Here is a 21,065-nt window from a genome sequence, read left to right as displayed (position 1 = left end):
CAGGGACGGTGCCTAGGCCCTGAGTTCAAGCCCCAAGATCCTCAACAACAACAAAAAGCCAAGCAAGAGCAAGAGGCCCTAAATTGAAGCCCTAGTGCCAACACACCCCACACCCCCAACCCACCAAAATTTTAAAAAAAAGAACTTTGACAAATGGATAAAGGACCTTGTTGTGATAGAAGAAATCAGGAAATTAGATTGGAAAAAAAACATTGATAGCTTTGAACCGATGGAGATTTCATGTATTAGTCTCTCTGCTTTTGTGTATGAATGGAAATTTTCATACTACAATGTTTAAAGAAGGATTGGAGGTAGAGCATTTGCCTAGCACAGGCAAGGCCCTGGTTTGACCTCCCAACTCCACCAGAAGAAAAGCTGTCAGTAACTACAAGAAGTTAGAAGTGACTAGTTGCGTCAATGCTGATGAAGGTGGACTGGGTAGCAGCCAGCAGATTCAGACACCATGTCACCAGCGATCTTGAAAAGGAAAGTTTCCAAAGTGGAGACAATGAGTAAGGAGGAGAGAGAGGGGGGCTGCCCATGGCCAAAAAAAACAAGAATTCTGGTTAAGGAAGGTGGCAGGGAAGATGCCTGCCGAGGGAGAAGTCGGGGGGTGGGGGGGGCAATCTTGGAAAGGCTCCTGCCATCTGCCAGGTAGGAGGGGGTAATTAGAGAAGGGGGTGTGATTTTCAAACTAGGACTTCAGGGGGCTCCTAGAACAGGAGTGACAAGGAGGCTGCAGAGGGTGGAAAAGGCGGGAGCCAGAAGAGGAGCCCAAAGTCCCTACTCCCTAGCCTTGTGAGTATGGGAAAGCAAGTCTGCTCTGCCCTTCTCAAAGCCTTCTTGGAGTAATAGAGGCATTCTGCATCAAGGGGCCAGAGGTCAGGGACATACTGCAGTCAGGCAGGCTTAGGCAGTGCCACCAGGCCTCATCCTCAGTCTCTGCCCACTATACCCCATGTGCCCAGTTCTCTTTGCACCCACCCTGAATAGTCCTGGGCCTTGGAGCTTCCAGACCCTTACTTTGTTTTTGTTTTTTAATCAGTTGTAGGTTTTGAACACAGGGCCTGAGCGCTGTCTCTGAGCTTCCCCGCCCCCACCCCCTCCCCAAGGCTAGAATTCTACTACTATGAACCACAGCTCCACTTCCAGTTTTCTGGTGGTTAACTGAAGAGAAGAGTCTCATGGACTTTCCCACCCAGACTGGCTTTGGATCACAATCCTCAGATCTTAGCCTCCTGAGTAGCTAGAATTACAGTCGTGAACCACCGGCACCTGGCTCTGGGCCATTTTGTGTGTACATATGCCAGTCTGGGGGCTTGAACTCAGGGCCTGGGCAGTACCCTTGAAGTACTCTACTATTTGAGCCATAGCTCCACTACTGGCTTTTTTGTTTGTTTGTTTTCTGGTTAAATGGAGATAAGGGTCTCACAAACTTTCCTGCCCAGGCTGGCTTCAAACCATGATCCTCAGAGATCTCGGCCTCCTGAGTAACTAGAATTAGAGGCATGAGTCAACAGTGCCTGGCTTCCAGACCCTTTTGCTGGTGTGAATAGATATTACGGCTGAAGGAGAGCTGGGGACCCACTTTCTAAGTTCTGGAGCTCTCAGACATTTCCCTTTATCTCCCCCTTAGGTTCTCCTCTCCCTCTAGCCCCATTTGGTAGGAAACTAGCCCCTGACTGGCTGCTCCTCCTCCACCAGCACCCATGGTGACCCCATAACCACATCCAATTCCCAAGCACAGAGGGCCTGCCCACCACCCTCCCCTCCCTAAGAGCAACAGCCCTCACCCAAGCAGCTCAGAAAGGAAATCCATTTAGGGCAAGGCCAGGAATGAGGACAGTGGCAGGAAGAAGTACCCTGAGGGACTCAGGAGCGAGCCCCTTAGCACCAGACACCCCTGAAAAACGCCAGCCACTCCCGTTCCCTTCTTTCTGGGGAAGACAGTGGATTTTCCTGAGGTGTGGAAGGCCTACTTACTTCTTGCCCAGCTGCCGAGCCACATCACAGCGTTGGAAGCCCTCGAGGTGGTAGAGGCGGCGAGCCAATCGATGGGCAGCTTCGTTGACCCCCTGGCACCCATTGGCCAGTGGGTCTGTGCCGCCAGGCTCCAGGCCCTCTGAGCTGCTCAGCTCTGAGTCTGAGTCTGACAGGCCATCCTTCAGGCTGGGGTCACTGCAGATGGAGAGGAGAGGATAAGAGGCCCTGGTTGAAGCGGAGACACACTTGCAGGGAGGAACTGAGCAGGGGTAAAGGTTCCACCTTAGCAGGAGAACACCATGTTGGCTTCCAGAAAGGCCCAGAGCATATGCCCTCAGCACTGCTCCCTGACCCCATGTGAGTGGAACAAGCCAGAAAAGCAAAATGAGACCCCAGGACCTAGATGGGAAGTCTGGATGCAGAGGATGGAGAAAGGTGACCTTGGAGAAGGCTTATCAAATTTGGGCCATCTGGTCACTACCTCCTCTGGTTCTCCATTTTCCCACCTATTCCCAGCCTCTGCCCCCCCCCTCACCTGGTTGAGTTCAACAGCTTGTCTGTGTCCTCATCCTCATCCTCCTCCTCTCCACCTGGGGCCCGAGGCTCGTCTTCATGGAATCCATTGGGCACCGCCGTGAGAGACAGGTGGCTCAGGACATTCTCTGAGCGGCTGCTGGAGATGGAGCGCCGCAGCGGGCTGCCCAGCTCCCCATCCCCACCAGCCGCTCCCATGTCCCCCTCTGGCCCCATATCGCCCATGCCCAGTCCAGCTCCGGGCTCGGGGCTATCTCGGGCCCGCTGCTGAATGAGGGGTGTGAGGGGGGCCTCGAAGCTGACGCAGCTGTCGCTCTCATCCGTCAGGCTCAGCACATCTAGGGAGTCAAGGCTGCTGTACTGGGTGCCTCGCAGCAGCTCCGACTCCAGGATCTTCTCAAATGTGGCACTAAAGCCATCCCGCACATCCGGCTCTCCAGGGCCATCCAACCTGTGAGAGACAAGAACCCCATCACCATCTTTCTCGGGTGTTCCTCTCTACAGAGGAGGTGACCCCACCTCCTGGTCTACAGCTGGCTATATTCTTGTTGTTTTTCGGACAAAACTTCCTAAGAGCCCAGATGCTGGATGGGGATTGAGATGCAGCGGTGAAAAGGAGGATCCGGGGCCTACCTAGGCCACCGTAGGCATGAGATACTCGACTAATGGACTGGGAGGCCTCTTTTCTTGACTTGGCCTGCGGGGCTGCTTCCTCTTTGCTCCCAGAGCAGTGTGGACTTCTCCCTTGCTGCAGCTCATGTCACACAGGTTCATAACTCTGCTGTCCCTACAGCCTGGAACGTTCTTAGCCAGCCACAAGAGGGGGACTGGCCAACGCCATGCCAGCATCTCCCCTGTGTTCTGTCCTCGGGCTGTCTTCATGTCCTCGCTAGCCCTTCTCAGCTTGTAATATTCTGTATGTTTCCTTGTTTAGTACGCTCCCCAGCTCCCCACTCCCCAAATTAAAGTTTCACAAGGCCAAAGTCTTCCCAGGCTGATTTTAAGTATTGGGGACATCCAAATAAGACTGCCTTACCCTTACGATTCTCATCTCAAATGGTATCACCATCTCTCATTTCCTCATGTAGCTAGACAGAGCTGAGGAGCCCACAAACCATCAGCACAATATTCAAAACGCCATCTGCCCCTTCCTTCAGCCATCTCAGATAAATAAAGATGATACGCTAGGAAGCCCCAGCCTCTGCCCCCACTCTAGCCACTGTTAGCTGCTGGTGACCACCTGAACATCTAGAGAATACACTACTCCCACTTGCAACATCCCTCTCGTAGCCAACCACAGAGCTCCACACATACCAACATGCAAAGACGTCCCTGTGGCCCCCACCAGTGTACTGCCAGGCACACACCTGCACACATTCTGCATACTGTCTTGTCAATCTTCCTTGAGACCTCCTACGCTTCCCCCTGCCCATCCCCACCCTCCTTCACACAATGGCACCCCCAAGGCTCCAGTCTCTGTACTCCCTAGAGAGGATAAGAGACAGGGTTTTAACTCCAGTGAGTGGGTGAGTGCGATTCCCCGTGGAACTTTCTGAGGACAACCTCCTGGGGGGATAGCGGATGAACATCTGCTTTCCTGGGCCCAGCTGCAGTTGGGAGTTTTTCTGGGAATCTCCAGGAAGGGGGAGAAGAAGTGGACCAGATGATCTTCCACATGAAGACCTTTCAAAAGGACTTGGAACTCCAATGTGGCTGGGATGGAGGGAGTACAGCCCTCCTACACATAGGAACAAGTCATAATGGCTCTGGGGGAGGAGGAAGGGGGCAGCTGAGGGCTGGCCTTTGAATTCCCTTTCATGGCTCTTCCTTCCAAAACACATAGAAGCTAGACAAAATAAGAACATTAAGGGGCTTGGAAGGTGGCTCAGTGGTAGAGTGCTTGCCTTGCATGCATGAGGCTCTGGGTTCGATTCCTCAGCACCACGTAAGCAGAAAAAGCCATAAGTGGCACTGTGGCTCAAGTGGTAGAGCGCTAGCCTTGAACTGAAGAGCTGAGGGACAGAGCCCAGGCCTAGAGTTCAGGCCCCATGACTGACAAAAAAAAAAAAAGAAAAAAACATCAAATCCCCAATGTATAAGAAAAATCAAGAACCAGAGAGACTAAGAGGCAAGATCACAGAGTAACGGAGTTGGAAATATGATCCCCCTCCCTTCTGACACACCCATTTACCCCAGCTGAGGGTCCTCAGCATCTAGACAGAGGCTCCCGGAGGCTTCGTCCCCCTCTGCCAGCCCTTCAGCCTTCCAGGGCCTGGACTCTGTTAGATCTTCCAGAATATTTGCATCTGGTCCCAGTGCCAGGCCATTGGTGATGGAGAGGTCAAGGCTGAGGTCAGGCAGAGCTGCATCCTGGTGTGCTGTGGGCTCCTCAGAATCCATCAGGGTTCCTGTTTCTCCCTTCCCTGGGCAGCTGAGGTAGCTACTCAAGCCCTCACTTGCCACCACTCCATTCTGTATTCCAGGCTCTAACTCAGGTTCCAGGCTGGAGTCCCAGGTGGCGCCGCTGTCTGTGGGCAGTGGAGTTGGGAACTTGTTTTCCTCCATGGCAGCCACTGCCTCTGACCCACTCTGGCTGCTCCTGGGACTCAGTAGACCTGGAAGAAGGCAGAGACACTGGGGTTAGTAGGCAGGACAGGGGCTAGGGGTATGAAACCCAAAAGAACTCCCATCAGGGACCATCTCATCAGGAACTCTTGGACAAAATTTAGGCTTGTGTCATGGCAATCTCACTGGCTTCCCAGGCCAGCCTCTCTCATCTCTCACCTGACCAGCAACCCCCCTTCCCTGTTAACACTTAGGTTTCTGCTGTGCCCTCCAAAAATCGCCCTGTATAAGATCCAGGTGGGAGGAACTAGAGAAGAACACAATGACACACACACCGCACCTCCTCATTCATGCTGGTGAGTGACAGACACAAAAGCCCCAGACAGCAGCAGCCAGGCCTTGGGGCTCTTCCCATGTTCTCTGCCCTGACTTCAGGAACCTAGCAACTCAACAGAAGTGCGGTTTAATCCAGGCAAGGTCCACCCACAGGGAAGCCCCAGGAAACCTGGAAGCCACCATAAACCATGAGAGGCCCAGCATGAGGTGCTGTCCAGGGTGCTGGGTGGGTCCCACCACTGAGAGCCTCACAGAAAGCCAGGGCTGCAGCGCCCAGCACCCTCACCACATCAGAAGGAAGGCGCCTGGAGCTTCATCCCACCCAGGCCTCTACCAGAGCTCAGTTAGTCAAGGAAGGATTCATAGAGCCACCAAGGGGCTCTCTGGAGAAAGATACCAGGGACTCCTGTCCTGCTCTACCCAGTTGTCTGTTGGCTTCTCAGGGCACTGTGCAGACCAGCTCCACTCCCCTCTGTCTTGTGCTAGGTCTGTTTCTCTTTTGTCAATTGAGGAGACCCCTTAGCCCTCCGTGTATGCTCCAGAACCAGCCCACAGTTCCCAACCGCTTCCTTCCAAGCCTCATCCCAGATGGGGAGGGCACGGGTTGGGTGGCATGGTCTAGGTTCCACTCTGCCTCCTCCCCTCTCAGCAGCTCACCCCTTCTAGTCTAGGCTATAGCCCTACATGCATCTCTGCCAGAGGACACACACCAACCCCTGCCAACACCCTGAGAGAAGCAAAGAAGCAGCAACCTGGGCATTTCTCTTGCTTCTGTTTGGGCCACTTCCTTCCTCTCTTCTATGGGTCTTGGCTATCCCTAGCTCCCTGCTGGCCTGAGGAGAAGGGCTGCTGGGGGGCCAGGAGAGACTGGAGGAAGGGAAGAATGGTCAGCTTTCTAGGTTGCAACAGGACACACCACAGATGCAGTGACAAAGATGTGAGCCCAAACTTCCTGTATGTATATGTTTATTAGTCTCATTGACGACTCCAAACACAACTTGCCAGGTCCTGTTCCCTCCTGAACTAGACTCTACGGAGAAAGGGCATGATGATCTGTTACGCTCATGATGAGATAAGCATAAGAAACACCCATTAGACCCCAAAAGGACTTCCCACTTAGAGAAGATGGACTCAGAGAGGATGGTGGAGTCACTTCTCTGAGGACTTCTGGGCCTTCCAGGGAAACTCAAGAGACCATGCCCTGGTTAAAACTCATTTAACCCAGAGTTTGAGCATATACAGTAAAAGAGAATGGAATCTGACCCACCCATACTGACCTTCACCTCTTAGAACTTCTTGGCTACTGCACAAGAATAAGATTTTACTTACTAAAAATAAACAAGGAAAGGCCCACAAATCTTTTTGAAAAAATCTGAAAGCCTGGACCCTGCTCTGAGGACCCCAGGGACCCTTGGAGCTCAGCACAGTGTGAAGGAGTCTTTCTGGTCTGCCCTACATCCCTACTGCTGCCAGTGCTATTTCAATCCATTCCCTCCGGTCATGTACCCAAAGGAGGGACGACAAGAGGTCACCTCCCCAACTATGACTACCGCTGGGGGAGGGGAAGAGGGTGAGGCACATGGAAAGGAAAGAGAAGAGAGGAGGCCTTCAGCCCTCTGGCGTGCATTCTAGTCTTCTGGCCTACTTTGCAGCCAGGGCTGGCGTAGGCACTGGCTCTGAGGCACAGAGCTTCACCTGGCCTCCACCAGGAGGCTTCACACTCCTGAGCCCTTACCTGGCATGCTGGGGTCCCCTCTGGTCAAGGCTGTGCCTGAGCCCCCATTGAAACCCAAGATTTGAGCATAAAATGGTTTCACTTGATTCTCAGTCTGCATCCGCTCTAAAGTCAAGAGTGTGAAGACATAAAGGACCTTTTTGAGCTGGGCACTATGGCTTATGCCTGTAATCCCAACTACTCAGGAGGCTGAGATCTGAGGATCTGCCCAGGCAAGAAAGTCCATGAGACTCTTATCTCTAACTCACCATCAAAACACTGAAAGTAGAGCTGTAGCTTAAGTAGTAGAATGCCAACCTTGAAGGAAAAAAAAAAACAAACTAAGGAACAGCACCCAGGCTCTGAATTCAAGCCCCAGTACTGGCACACACACAAAAAAATGGTCCTCTTTGAAGATCCTTATGCCACTACTACCCCCAGGTCCCAGCAGCTGCCTCGGGCCAGCTCAGGCCCTACCTGCCCTGCCATGTCCTCCTGCAGCTGGGAGCAGGATGGTGGGTCTGCCAACACTGGGCGCTGAGCCGTGTCCTCAGTTTCTGGGGTGGGAAGACAAGGGGCAGCATTGATCTCTATTCTGGACAGAGGGGCCCAGAGTCCCTGCCTGGGCTGAGGGCCAGTCATGCCCTCGTGCCCAGAGTCAGAGTCCCAAGAGGGGTGTCCAAAGGGGAAGTTTCAGGGCAGAAGCATAAAGCAAAGCCCCCAGGCCCTCACTCTGACTCAGAATCTGCTCAGAGTCTCCTCATATCTTCCAACCATCTGCAGAATGGGAGCACTGAGTCCCCAGAACGCTCTCCTCCCCCACGCCAGGGGAGAGAACTCCAGAGCTCTGAGAGAACCACCACGTGGGGAAGGCAAACTCACCACAGAGGCCCAAGATGAAGGCCCACACATTGGACAGCTGGGTAGACTGAGGCCCAGAGCCTGCAATGGCTTTGCTTCAGATCAAACTGTGATCTGCCTCAAAAAGTAGAAGCTAGAAGTGCAAGCTCAGCCTGTTCCCAGGCCCACTATCAGACCCTCCGTGAGACCCAGGCCCCAAATCCTCAAAGAGGAGGCTCAGCCCAAAGCAGTGACCCTGCCTGCCCCCAGCCCTGCTGGCAAGACCAAATAGAGCTGGGCCACTGGGCACCCATCCCAAAGGGACTTCTGAAAAGGACAGGCTGGCACTAGCCAGGCTCTCCTGAAGCCTCCCTCAGCCTGATCCAGGCCCCTTTTCAGGCGGAGGTTCCTAGCATTCACAGCCCTTGGGGTGACCTTGGGCATCAGTCTAGATGGGAGACCACGAAGACAGTGGAGCCCTGGCTAGGCCAGGATTGACTGCTGAGCCACACACTTCCTGGGTCTCAGCTGCTCCCCAGACAGTCTTGTCCCCCTCCCCACTTTCCCCATGGCAGCTGGAGTGAACTGTGAAAACACAAATTGCATCACATGTTTCCCTCTTTCATAACCCTCCAACACCTCCCATCACCCTTAGACTAGAATCCAGTCTCCCAGGATGGCCTAAAAAGGCTCTGCTTGAGCTCATTCTGCTGCCCTCCTCGCTCCTCCTCCACCTACCCCTCCACCCTCCCACCCCCTCGCAACCCTCATCAGCCACACTGGCCTTCTTTCTGCTCCCTGAGCTCATTCCCACCTCAGGGCCTTTGCACCAGCTGTACCCTTGGCCTAGAATACTCTTTTCCTAAATCTGTTCGTGACGGCCTCATCTGCCATTCAAAGTTTTAACCAGGATGCTGCCTCCCAGAGAGACCCTCTCTGACCACTTGGCTCTCACTCTCCTCAGAAGCACAGAGCACCCAGCAGAACTGAAACTCGGTTTCTATGCATTTACTTACTTCCTGCCCAGCTCTCTTGATTCTGAGATGTGAGTCCAGGAAAAGAAAAAATCTGTCATGTTCAGGGCTTTCTCCCCTGTATTCTGGTACCACAGAAAGGGTGCTTAGAATAAATAACCTAAGATCGTCATCATCCTCATTTCTGGTGGAGGCTGAGAGGTTGAAGAGTGTACTCCATTTGCAAAGCTGGAAATGCACACAGCTGATAGGTATAATCTCAGGATCCCTCTCATGCTGGGACCCAAGCCAGGGGCTATGGGGAGCCAAGGAGCCAGCAGGAGATGGAGCCAGCAGGTAAGACTCCAGAAGCCAGTCACAATTTAAAACCCAAGGGTGAAGCCCGTGCTAGTGGTGCATGTCTATAATCTTAGCCACTCAGGAAGCTGTAATCTGAGGATCACGGTTCAGAGCCAGCCCAGGTAAACAAATCCAAGTCTCTTGGCTCCAGTTAATCAGCAAAAAAATCAGAACTTGAGGCATGGCTTAAGTGGTGGAGCACAGATGTGAGTGGGGAAAAAAAAAAAAAAGCAAGCAAGTATAGATAGGCATTTGCCTCTGTGTCTTTTTGTTGTTGTTGCTGCTGGCTGTACTGGGACTTGAACTCCTGACATCACAAGAACACAGACAGAGGGAAGTGCCTATCTATGTGCATTCAAATGTGAGTGCACATGCACGTGTACACACACACACACACACACACACACACACACACACACACACACACACACACACACAGAAATCCTGCTAGGTGGTAAGGTGGAACTGAGGAGCCTACCAGCCTAAGAAAGGCACCCAGACCAGGGTTAACATCTGTTTGCTTAAGGAGAAACTTCGAGTAGCAAAGGGACAACCCTAGGCTTCTGGCTGGGTGTCAGTAAGAAAAATAAGCATCTACCCTGAGCACAGCCATCACAGTGGCGGCAGGGGGCAGGGAGGGTGGAGAACGGGCCACTTGTTGGAAATGGACACAAGGGCAGTCCTGATGCCTCAGTGTGTGGAGGTGAGGCTGAACTCACTGCGGTCCCAGGGAGCTGGGCCGGAAGCCGGGACAAGCTGGCTTTGTCTCCCTGTATGCTAGAGGGGCTCTGGAGAGCAAACTCCGCTCTGGCCTTGTTTCCCCTAATGCATTTGAAACGACTCCCAAGTCCTGGGTCTCTTTCAGCTTTCGATGGAACACCCCAGATGGACTCCCCTATGAGTCCTAGGGGATGTTGACACACTGCAGCTGCAGTCTGTCTGGGAAAGCCACAGACTGCTGGTGCCATGCATAGGATTGGGGCCTGAGCCCACCAAACCCCCCTAAGAGCCTTCTACCTCCAATAGTGGACACTGAGGGGGGGCGCTCCCTGGAAAAGAAAGATGCAAACTTTCATTTGGGGACCACTCTCTGCCTCTAGGAACCCCCCCACCAAATTCCTACTGCATGTCTCCCTAGCTCATCTCGATTGAAGCATGCAGGCAGAATCTTAACACACACACACACACACACACACACACACACACACACACACACAAACCATGCACGCACGCACACATGCACACAGATATCCAAACAACACAGTAGCATGGAGGAAGGGCTCAGAACAGACCTGGGCTAGCTAGACTCTCACCAGCCTGGCACTCAAAGTTAGCCCTGGCCGACTCCACAAGAAACTTCAGAACGTAGGCATGGGTAGCTGCCAGGGAAACCCAGTGAATCCCCACACTGCCCAGCTCGCCATCCCTGCCCCCCGCAAGCCTTTGCTGGTCAAAGAAACTGGAGGTCAAGTTCTTCCTGTCATCCCAGAGCTCCAGGACTGCCCTGCCTCTCAAACCTCCAGCCCCCTTTAACCTCCCATCAGTGCAAGGCAGGGAAGAAGTAGTGTCCCCCCAAGAACCCAACTTAGGACCACCTTGTACTGTAATAAGTACTGTGATAGTTCAAGGCAGTGAGCTGAGCAGTCAGAAAGACCTGGCTTCAAACCCATCTGCTGTGTGACTTCAGGGAAATTACCTGCCTCTCTGAGACTTAGCATCCTTTATAAAAGGCAAACTTGTAATGCCCGCCTCGTGGGAGAAATAAAGGAAATGGTGGATGTGAGGTGCTCAGGGAAAGGTGTGCCAATGCCCTCTCAGGTGTGCCCCATGCCCCAGGAGAGATGTCCAGAAGAACACCACAACGCAGGCCATTCAGCCTGTGGGCGTCTGCCCTTGGTAGCTGTCAGGGGCCTTAGAGGCCCAGCCTGAGGGTCAAGGCAGAAAACAATCCCTGTGAGGATGCTGGGGAGGGACAAAGAGGGGACTACACACACACACACACACACACACACACACACACACACACACACACACACACACACACACACACACACACACACACACACCCTTCCTGAGGCAGACGAAGACCTACTACTGCCACCAGCAACCAAGTCCAAGCCTACACCAGGCTTCAGGCAAGACAGGGGAAACCTGTGCTCCCCTTCCAAGCACCCTTCCTGTAGTGTCTGCTTGGGGTCGTTCATGAGCCAGCACCATCCCTGGGTTTTGCCACCTGGGAAGCAGGCTTGGCCTTGGGATGTAGGGGTGAGGAACACTCTTTCCCATGGCTGGGCAGGCAGAGATGCCCAGGGCTGGGTGCGTGTTAGTCACCATCTGCACGCGCTCCGCAGGCCCCTAGGGCTCCCAGAGCTCACTGTGAAAAGGTCATTCCTTGACATCTCCCAACTTGCTGCTCTCCCAACAGTCCTCCCCACTCAAATTGGTACTCTCATTTACTTATCATTTGCATATATCTGCATGCCATTTGGGAGAATCCTTAATACTGATGAAATCCACAACATTTGATGTCAAATCCCAAGTTATGTGATAGCCAGCAACTCCATCCTTAACCAGCCTGCCTACACAGTGAGTGCTCGCTTATCTGAGTCTACACAGGAAGGGCTGTCCTCCTACAAGAGGCCAGACTGACCACTGCCCTGTCTCCCTTGAACTGCAGAGGGCGCCCAGAACTCACCCTCCTTAGCCCACATTTCACCTCCAGCATGTGGATAAAATAAGGATACAGGTGGACCCATTGCAACAATGAGAAGTACAAGTTGTCATGTCAAAAACAAACTTTACAACTTTGGTGGGGGGGGGAGAATTGGATGGGGGGCAGGGGGAGGCTGGGAAGGGATAGGAAGGGTAAACAAAGGAGGAGGCTACAATGCTTGATGAGAAATGTACTCACTATCTTGCCCATGTAATTGTAACCCCTCTGTACAGTATTTTCACAATAAAAAAATTAAAAAAAAGTGAGCCAGTGGCTCACACCTGTAATCCTAGCTACTCAGAAGGCTGAGATCTGAGGATACCGCTGATTAACCACCAAAAAGTCAGAGAAAGAGAGAGAGAGAGAGAGAGAGAGAGAGAGAGAGAGAGAGAGAGAGAGAGAGAGAGAGAACGAGTCAGATTACAAAAGCTATAGTGACTAACCAGCTACCAAATGTACCACTCAACCCTGGAACACACCTGAGCCAAGCAGACCAAGGGAACTCAGAGCACGTGTTTTCTGCTCTCTGGGTGAGGAGCTCAGAGAGCCAACATTCAACAGTCAAGAGATGTGAAGCCAGAATTCCATCCGCCCTCTCTGCCCAGTTTCCCCAGGCCCCATACCCTAGATCCTCATGTTCTCTGTCCACACTCCCCACCCCTCTTCCTTCCAGCCAACTCCCCTGTGACCTTGTCCCACCGCTCCCTCACTGCGTCCTGTCCTGCTTTGAGATTTCAGCTTGGGTCCAACAAAGAAAGCACCACAGTAGGCATTATAAAGTAAAAAGCTGGGTAAGGGACTGGGCTGGGCCTTTCCACAGTTGCCTCTTCACTGATCCTCATCCCCTAAGAGTGTGGCTGAACACTGGCAAAGCCTTGAACCTTAAAGGGGCAGTGTGTGGGGCAAAAGAGAAAGGGGAGGAGGTCAAGAAGCACAAGATGGGACTGCCCCCTTCTGAACAGGATAGGGGAAACTGAGCTAGAGGCATCTGGTAGAAAGGAAAGCTGAGATACAGAGGAAACTCCTGGAGCTCAGGAGGTGGGGTGCGGGGGAGGCTTGGGATAGAATGTGGAGGCCACAGCACACACGTGGCCAGAACAGCTGCAGGACTGTATGCAATTGGTATGGTAGACAAGGTAGCTGTGCTGAGTCCCACAGTGCTCCCAAACCAAGCTCTAACAATGGGGTTGGGAGTGCTGACACATGCCTGTAATCTAACCTATTGGAGAACTTGTGATCCAGAGGATCACAGTTCAAAACCAGACTGGGCAAAGAGTTAGCATGAATCCATTTCAACCAACAAGCCAGCTGTGACTGTATATTTATCATCTCAGCTACACAGGACACATAGAATATGTTCTCCATCTCAGGTCAGCTCCAGACCAAACTACAAGACCCTATCTGAACATAAAGCAAATAAAGGCCAGAGGTATGAACCAACTGGTAGAGTTCCTGCCTAGCAAGTATAGGCTCTGAGTTCAAATCCCAGTATCAAAAAAGGGGGAAATATCATCAGCAGAGGTTGAGAAGGAGCCTCCCAGGAGGTGGGAAAGAAATGAGCTGGTTACATGCAAGCCAGGCACGATTTCAAGGAAAAGGGGGAGTGCAGGTGTCCAGTGCTGAGAACTGACCTTCAATGCAGTGACCTGCAGGTCACTAGGGACCCTGAGAAGAGCGGCCAGCAGAGTGCAGGGGTCAAAGCACTGAGTGGAGTTAGGAGGACAAGGATGGCCAGAGAAGATAATAGAAAAATCTCTTTTGGGGCCCTCACTTGGGCCCTGTACTTACTAGGCAGGAACTCTACCACTTGAGTCACACCTCCAACTTTTTACTCATTATTTTGGAGACAAGTCTCATGAACCTTTCTTCCAGGGCTAGATTTGAACTGTAATCCTCTGGATCTCAACCTTCTGAGTAGCAAGGATTACAGGCATGAGCCACCCACACCCATCTGAGACCAAGTTTTTAAGATCGAATGAAATTATCTAGAAGAGAGGGGGACGTAATAATGCAGAAGGAGATACTTGCTGAAGCAAAGACTTCAAGCAGGCTTAAGGAGACAAGATCTGGTATAAGAAGAGGGTGGCCTTAGCCTGGAGCAGGACAATTCCTCCATGGTGGCAGGAGGCAGGCAGGCCAGGGGGTTCGGAAGCAGGTGGATCACTGAGAGTGTGAGGATATTCTCAAAAGTTTTGAGCGTGTTGCTTTTCTCACAAGCTACTCCTGGAAGGGAGGAGGGATGAGGAGAGGCTAGTTTGAGGGTGCAGAGGAAATGTAACCAGCTACCAAGCCCAGGGAGAGATGGTGGACCTAGGACCCATTGGTAAGTACCCTACAGCCCGGGGGCCCCTCTGAATTCCTGGTGCTGGGCCTTCAGTGAGAGCAGTCGAAGTCATGATTTTCCACAGGCCCTCATGGAATAAACCAGGCACTAGACTTCTCCAGTGTTGAGGTTTTTGTCAAGCAAGAAGCAGCAGAATGAGAGAAGGGGGTGACATCCTGACTTTGATGCCAGCAGCTACCTCTGAGCTGGCCCCTGGCCTGCTCTAGTCCTTTCCCAGAGGTGACCAGAAATTCACCCCCACTCCCTCATAGGTTCTGTGTGACTGTCCTATGTCTTTACCTCCAAATCACCTTCACAGAGGGTAAGCACGTGGGAAATGGTCCCCCCACCCCCACCCACGCCTGTCCTCAGACCTCACATCACAAGCTGGATCGCAGCTCGTCCTCCTCTAGCCATCCTCCTAACACTATCTTCTTACTCCACATCATCCCAACAGGCCCAGCTAGCCTCAAGCCCTTCCCCACCCCGCCACACAGCAGCCCTGGTCCCCATTCCCAGACAGCTTGAGCCTCCTAAGGAGTCTCTTTTCTGCCATGCTGGTCCAGCCAATCCCACTCTTCCTCTTCAGAGTGCCTCCATCACTCAAAACTACCCAAGACCCCTTGGGGGCACCCGGTGGGTGGCTATGAGTAAAGGCAAATTGAAGCCCACATTACAGGCCAGCTGTAGTCAGGGAGCTCCTTCCCTCTTGCCTCCTGTGTCCTCGCTCCTCACTGTCCTCACTCCTTTCTCAGCCCCCACCCACTACCCTGAGTGTGGCTCCCCTGTCCACACCTCTACGATTGTGAGCTCCGGATGGCTCATTGATGTCTGCCAGGTGTCTGTTCTCCATTCTCTGGTCTGGAAGGATTTGGTGAGGTTGGGATTGTGGGTGACCAAGGTGGATGGAGCCCCTGGGGATGTGAAACAGAGGGACCCAAGTGGCCCACTGTAGGGCAAGCTAATAGCATGTACCTACTGAAGTGATACACTAAGAAGGGTATGGCATTACCCATGGGACACGCTCACCCAAAATGATGCCAAAAATCGGTAATGTTACTAAAAAAGAAACACAGAAAATCAAGTTTAATACACATTAATAGGTTTTATTATAGATGAGTGCCGATGGCTCGTGCCTATAATTCTGACTACTCAGGAGGCTGAGATCTGAGGATTGTGGTTCAAAGCCCACCTAGGTAGGAAAGTCCACGAGACACTATCACCAGCAAACTACCAAAAAGCCAGATAGTGGAACTGTAGCTCAAGTGGTAGAGTGCCAGCCTTGAGCAAAAAGCTAAGGGATAGCACCCAAGTCCCTGAGTTCAAGTCCTAGTACTGGTACCAAAAAATAAATAATTATAATAGATACAATTTGTGTTCCTTGATCAAATAAAAATTAAGTAACTATAAAGGATATTACTGGAACAAGCAGAAAAAACCTGAATATGGACTACATATTAGGTCACATCACATCACTACTAAATCCCTTGGGCTTATAGCTGTTTGGCAGAGAAATGGCATTGTCTCAAGAAATTCATGCTCAAGTATTTCAAGGTGAAGAGTTATGATGTCTGCAACTTACTTTCCAAAGATTGAAGGAGAGAGAGAAAAATAAATGGAGCAAAATGTTCACACTGGCAAATCTAGGTCTCTAGGTGAAGAGATGTAGGTGGGCGTTTATTACACTATCAGGTGCGACAAGATAGAAAGTAAAGTGAAAGAAGGAGGGGTGCACAGAGATGCTCCAAAGAGAGTTGGGATTTCAGGACAAGGGGATCTCTCCGTCCCCATCTGTCCACAACCCAGTAACAAGCTGGGCCATGGGCCTATCTCAGGCTGGACACCAGTCACCTGGGTCAGCCAGGGACAGACAGAGAGGTAGAGGGGGGAAGGGGGCTAGACCCCCAGGAAGTAGATGACTCCTCTGTGAGAAAGCTCCCCTGGGAACAAAGGCTCTAAGAAAACAACCAGGCCCCAAAGGGGATCATCAGGGCAGCCCTCAGCCAGGGCAGGCACCAAGGCCTCTCTTCAACCTCTGCTAAGCTGTGGCAAGGAGCCAGCTTTGGCCCCAGGCCCAACCCACCCCCCAAACACTCCTAAGAGGGCGACAGCCTGAGTGTATCCTCCTATGTGAGGAGCCAGGCTAAATATGGAGCCTCAGACATAAGATGCCGCTCAAAACAGATTTTCCTGGAAAAGACCATCTGGCAAAGCAGGTCTAGAGCATCGTCTGTCTCCAGAGGCAGCCCTGATCTCCCACAAACGGAATGTCCAGAATGGGAATGCCTTCATCCTGTCTCTCTAGGAGCCCCACACACACAATGTGGTGCCTCAGTTTCCCCTTAGGCCACTCTATTGTCCAGATGAAGAGGTCTTCAGGCCCATCTTTTTCCTAAGTTCTACCTCCAGGGAACAAGAGGATGAGGCTGGGGACCCAGGTCTGAGCATCAGGAAATTCTGCCCAGGTGCAAGTCTTGCCTCGGATGCTTACTACCCAAGAGACTGAACAGACAACTGCTCCATGAGCTCCAGCACTTCTTCCACAGTGGGGGAGCACTAGTAGTGTCTCCCCATAAAGGCTATCTGCCATAATAGCACCCAGCACCAGGGGGCGGTGGTCCATAGATGGCGGCTGGGCAGGTGGCTGTTCCCAGCTCAGGACCCTCAGTTCTATCAAGAGTCAGAAGTCATTCTAGCTAGCTTTGTTCCTATCCTTCAAGAGAGATCCCAGAGGTGGCCACCAATCAGGTCTGCTAGTGGCACATGTAATCCATAGCTGTGAAATGAGAACAAGCAGCAGGAGAGAAAGGACACCCCTGGGGTTACTGGGGACAAATCTCAAAGCACTGCGACTTCAACTCTGCAAGAGGCAGTCCTTGACTCTCCAGGACACCTCAGCCATCCCTCTATCTTGAGCTGAGCCACACCCACCCTGGGGTGTGGAAACCCCAAGAGTTCTGGCTACATGTTATGTATGGGCTTGCATGTCTCACTAGGACCAAATGTGTCAGGAGCCCCACTCAAAAGCTACTGCCTAAGTGGAGCACCAGGTGCTCACACTTGTAATCCTACCCACTCAAGAAGGCTGAGATCTGAAGATCACAGTTGGAAGCCAGCCTACTCAGAAAAAAATTGGTGAGACACTTATCTCCAAGTAATCACCAAAAAGCCAGAAATGGTGCTGGGCTCAAGTGAGAGAGCTCCACCCTTGAGTGAAAAAGCTAAGGAACAACACCCAGGCCCTGAGTTCAAAATCCAGTACTGGTACCAAAAAAAAAAAAAAGGCCACTAGCTCCCACAAAACATGGGGAGATAAGGGTTTGGGAAGGGCAGCTCTCTCCTCCAGAGAAGTCCAGTAGGCAGGAGAGAGCAGCTGGTCTATTCTTTCTAGCTGAGGATCCCAGGGCACAGAACTTGTGCTTTTTCCTAGTGTCTCAGGAGAGGGAGGAGAATAACTGCATCTGTCAGGTCAGGCCTGGTCACATTCCTTACCCACCGATCCTGCAAGCTTCACCAGTAGCCCCAATTCAACACTTCCTACCTCTGCAGGCTGGATGGAGGAGTAGGGGAACCCAAGAAAATCTAGATGCCCGCCCCCCACCACGGCAGACTCAGGCTGCCCATCCGAGCCCTCTCCCTGAGATCAGCCTGGCTTTCTCCTGAGCTGACAAGAGAGCCTTGGACCCTTTTGCATTGTGACTACTGCATTGGTTCCCCCCCTCCCTTTCCTGGACCCCACAAGATGGCCCCAAGACAAAGGGGTGGGCAATGGTCCCCAGGGCCTGTATAAAAAAAACAATGCCCCCACTTCACATTCCAGGGAGCAACTGCCCCCCGCACCCCACCCATGCTCCAAGAAGAACAAGGAGTCTGGGAGGGGGGAGGGTCAGCGGGGCAAGGTAGTCCCCACGTGTGGACTTCCTGCCCCACCCAGCCCCTGCAGTCCGCTCCCAGGCCCCCTCCCTCCGGAGGCTGCCACAGCCTTTATGTGGCTCCCAGGCCTCGAGGCCGCTGCCACGCCCCCGTCCTACAGCCCCGCTCCCGCAGGCCCCGCCGCCCAGGCCTGGCTCGCCAGCCAGGCGAGTCAAAGTTGGGAAACTGGAAACAGAAATAAATCCTCAGAGCTGTGCGGTGGGGAAGGAGGCTGCCGGCAGGCCCCCCAGCCCGCAGCAGACACCCCGATCGCGGACCACCAAGCTGCCCCCCCGCCCCGCACCCCATCCCCGCTCACCCGGACGCGGGATTGTACAAAACCGGGAGGCGGCAGGGGGCAGGCCCGCCCTGACCCTCCCTGCGGGCTGGGCTGGGGCTCCGGGCGGGTACCCCGGCTCCTTGGCCCAGTCCGGACCATCTCGGGCTTCCTCGCTCCTCGGCCCCGTCTCCATGACAACCGCATCCTCTGGATGCTCCAGCCGCGGCGGAATTGATCTCCAAACGTAGCTTTGTTAGCAGACCCCGGCGGGCGGCTCCCGGCACCCCGCGTGCGCCCCTCTCCCCACCTCCCACACCCCCTCCCGGGCCCCGGGAGGCCTCCCAAGAGAGGGGCGGGGTCCCGGGGCGCGCGCGGGCCCCCCCCCGAGGACCCGGCGGCCCTGCGGCCCCACTCACCGGCCCGCTGGGTGCAGCCCCTCACGGCGGGGCCATGCGGGGGCCGCGCGGGGACCGTCCCGTCCGGCCACCGCCTGTTGGAGCTGCCCGCGCCGGCTCCGGTCCCCCTCAGGTGCTGGAGTGGCGGCTGTGGGGAAGCTGAGCAGAGGTGGGGACGGGCGGCAGGAGGGAGGGCGGGGAGGCGGGAGGGGAGGAGCGGGAAGGGCGGGAGGGCTGCGGGCGGGCGCCGAGCGGGGAGGTGACAGCGGACCCCCGGCCCGCACGCTGCCGCCGCCGCGCCTGGGCACCCGGTGGCGTTCGACCTTGTGCGGGCCTGGCTGCGGGTGGGGCGCGGCCAGCCCTGTCCCAGCACCGCCCCGAGCGGGCCCTTTAAGAAAGTGGGGGAGGGGAGCGCCGCGAGGTTCCGCCCCCTCCTAGGGCCCCCCCACCCCACCCCCATCCTTGGTCCCCGAACCCTGCGCCAGATCCAACCACAATCCTTTCCTCCTCAAGGCAGGCACTCCCGCGCCAGACCCCGAGCCCACAGGACCCGCCAGACCTCCCCCAGGTGCGGGGAGTGCGGGGGTAGCCTGTCCCACCGTCTCACCCAGTCTTGCCCCCCAAAACCCCCGCTCACATCCGAACACACACTCCCATCCCCAGAGAGCCGACAAGTGGGCAGCGCAGGGGGGGCGAGGCGAAGGGGGGAGACCTAAGTGGCAGGGGGAGCTGGGCCCAGAGCTGGAGGGGTGAGTGCTGGGAAAGAGGAGAGAGACAAAGGAAGGGGACCTGAGGGAAGGGGGAGGGGAGGCGCGGGTCCTGGCTGGGGGAGGCCACCCCTAGACAGATGGAGGGGGATGCAGAGGCCCGGTGCTCTGGGCTGTGGAAACCATCTTACACACACACACACACACACACACACACACACACACACACACCTGCCCTAAGACTCTCCCTCATGGCTGGTCATGACCTTGAAGGCCTCCCTCCACCCCAGGAACCCTGGCTCCCAAGAATAAGGTGGCCTTGACTCTGCCTGGGCTCCACACTAAGAACTTCCAGGCTGTGAGGGAGCTTCAGGGCAGCACCCCACCCCTTGGAGAAGTACTAAACCCCTCTGTCCACCCAGGAAGCTCCCAATCCTTGGGAGAGTGGGAAACAGGGTAGAGTCAAGCCCTGCCACAGGAAGCCACTTTCCCTCTCTCCCTCCCATTCAGTCTGGTCTCTCCTATGTTGCAGAGGCTTCTGGCCTAGCCTCTGAGCTTCCCAGTTGGTTGGCTCTGAGCAGCTGGACTGAGCCTCCTGGAATTGGTTCAAAAAGCTGGCTAGAACCTGGCACCAGTGGCTCAGGCCTGTAATCCTAGCTCCTCAGGAGGCTGAGATCTGAGGATCGCAGTTCAAAGCCAGCCCTGGCAAGAAAGTCCATGAGATTCTTATCTCCAATTAACCATCAGAAAACTGGAAGTGGTGCTGTGGCAAGAAGCCAAGCACTGGTGGTTCACACCTGTAATTCTAGCTACCCAGGAGACTGAGATCTGAGGATCCTGGTTCAAAGTCAGCCCAGGCAAACAAATCAAAGAGACTCTTATCTCCAACTAACCGACAAATAGGTATGCTCAAGTGGTAGAATAACAATCTTGGGGGATGAGGGGAGGGTATTTTTTTTTTAAGCTAAGCAAGAGCTCAAGGCCCTGAGTTCAAGCCCTAGTACCGGCACAAAAAGAAAAACTACAACATGGCTCAGCATTCTATACCCACTCCCCCAAGTGATTTTGCTCTCCTCCCTGCCCACCTTCTTACCTGAGGGGGTCTCTGAAAACAGAGAAGCTGAGAGCCTCTCCCCATGGTTGCTCACCTGTCCCTTGAGGTCTCTCAGGAGAGCTCAGAGAGGCCAGGGGTGGTTGCATTGGACAGAGACCACTCATAGTTGTTCAGGGGTCTGTGCCTCTGTGCCACAGTGAGACCTCTATCCAGCCCCACACAAGGTCTCCTGCTCTTCCTCAGCCTGAGCAGGTGGCATTCTGGGGGAAAGGCCAGAGCCTGAGGGCCACCAACTGCAGGAGCTCATTAGCACCAACTCTGAGCCCCAAAGAGGTTTGACAGCAAAGGAACCTGAAAGGTTTTCCCACCTCCCAGATGATCATCTGAGGCTGGGGA

The 21,065-nt window shown here is 53.9% G+C and overlaps 1 protein-coding gene across 1 annotated transcript in view; it reads right to left on the bottom strand.

The window, feature by feature from the left end:
* Psd2 (pleckstrin and Sec7 domain containing 2) overlaps window positions 1-19,026 on the bottom strand; it is a 51,178-nt gene extending 32,152 nt beyond the window's left edge. Inside the window, exons 1-4 of the mRNA XM_070036157.1 lie at window positions 18,930-19,026; window positions 4,709-5,132; window positions 2,519-2,968; window positions 1,984-2,178 (exon numbers count right to left, since the gene is read on the bottom strand). Coding sequence (XP_069892258.1) covers window positions 1,984-2,178; window positions 2,519-2,968; window positions 4,709-5,082 — 1,019 coding nt within the window. The 5' untranslated portion in view covers window positions 5,083-5,132; window positions 18,930-19,026. The remainder of the gene's footprint in view (window positions 1-1,983; window positions 2,179-2,518; window positions 2,969-4,708; window positions 5,133-18,929) is intronic.
* Window positions 19,027-21,065: the final 2,039 nt, after the last annotated feature.

The sequence above is a fragment of the Dipodomys merriami genome, unplaced genomic scaffold, assembly GCF_024711535.1.
Source record: "Dipodomys merriami isolate MVZ:Mamm:240054 unplaced genomic scaffold, mDipMer1.0.p SCAF_27, whole genome shotgun sequence".
NCBI classification, from domain to species: Eukaryota; Metazoa; Chordata; class Mammalia; order Rodentia; family Heteromyidae; genus Dipodomys; species Dipodomys merriami.
The sequence above is the reverse complement of the archived record's forward strand: the minus strand, read 5'-3'. Positions and strand labels throughout refer to the sequence as shown.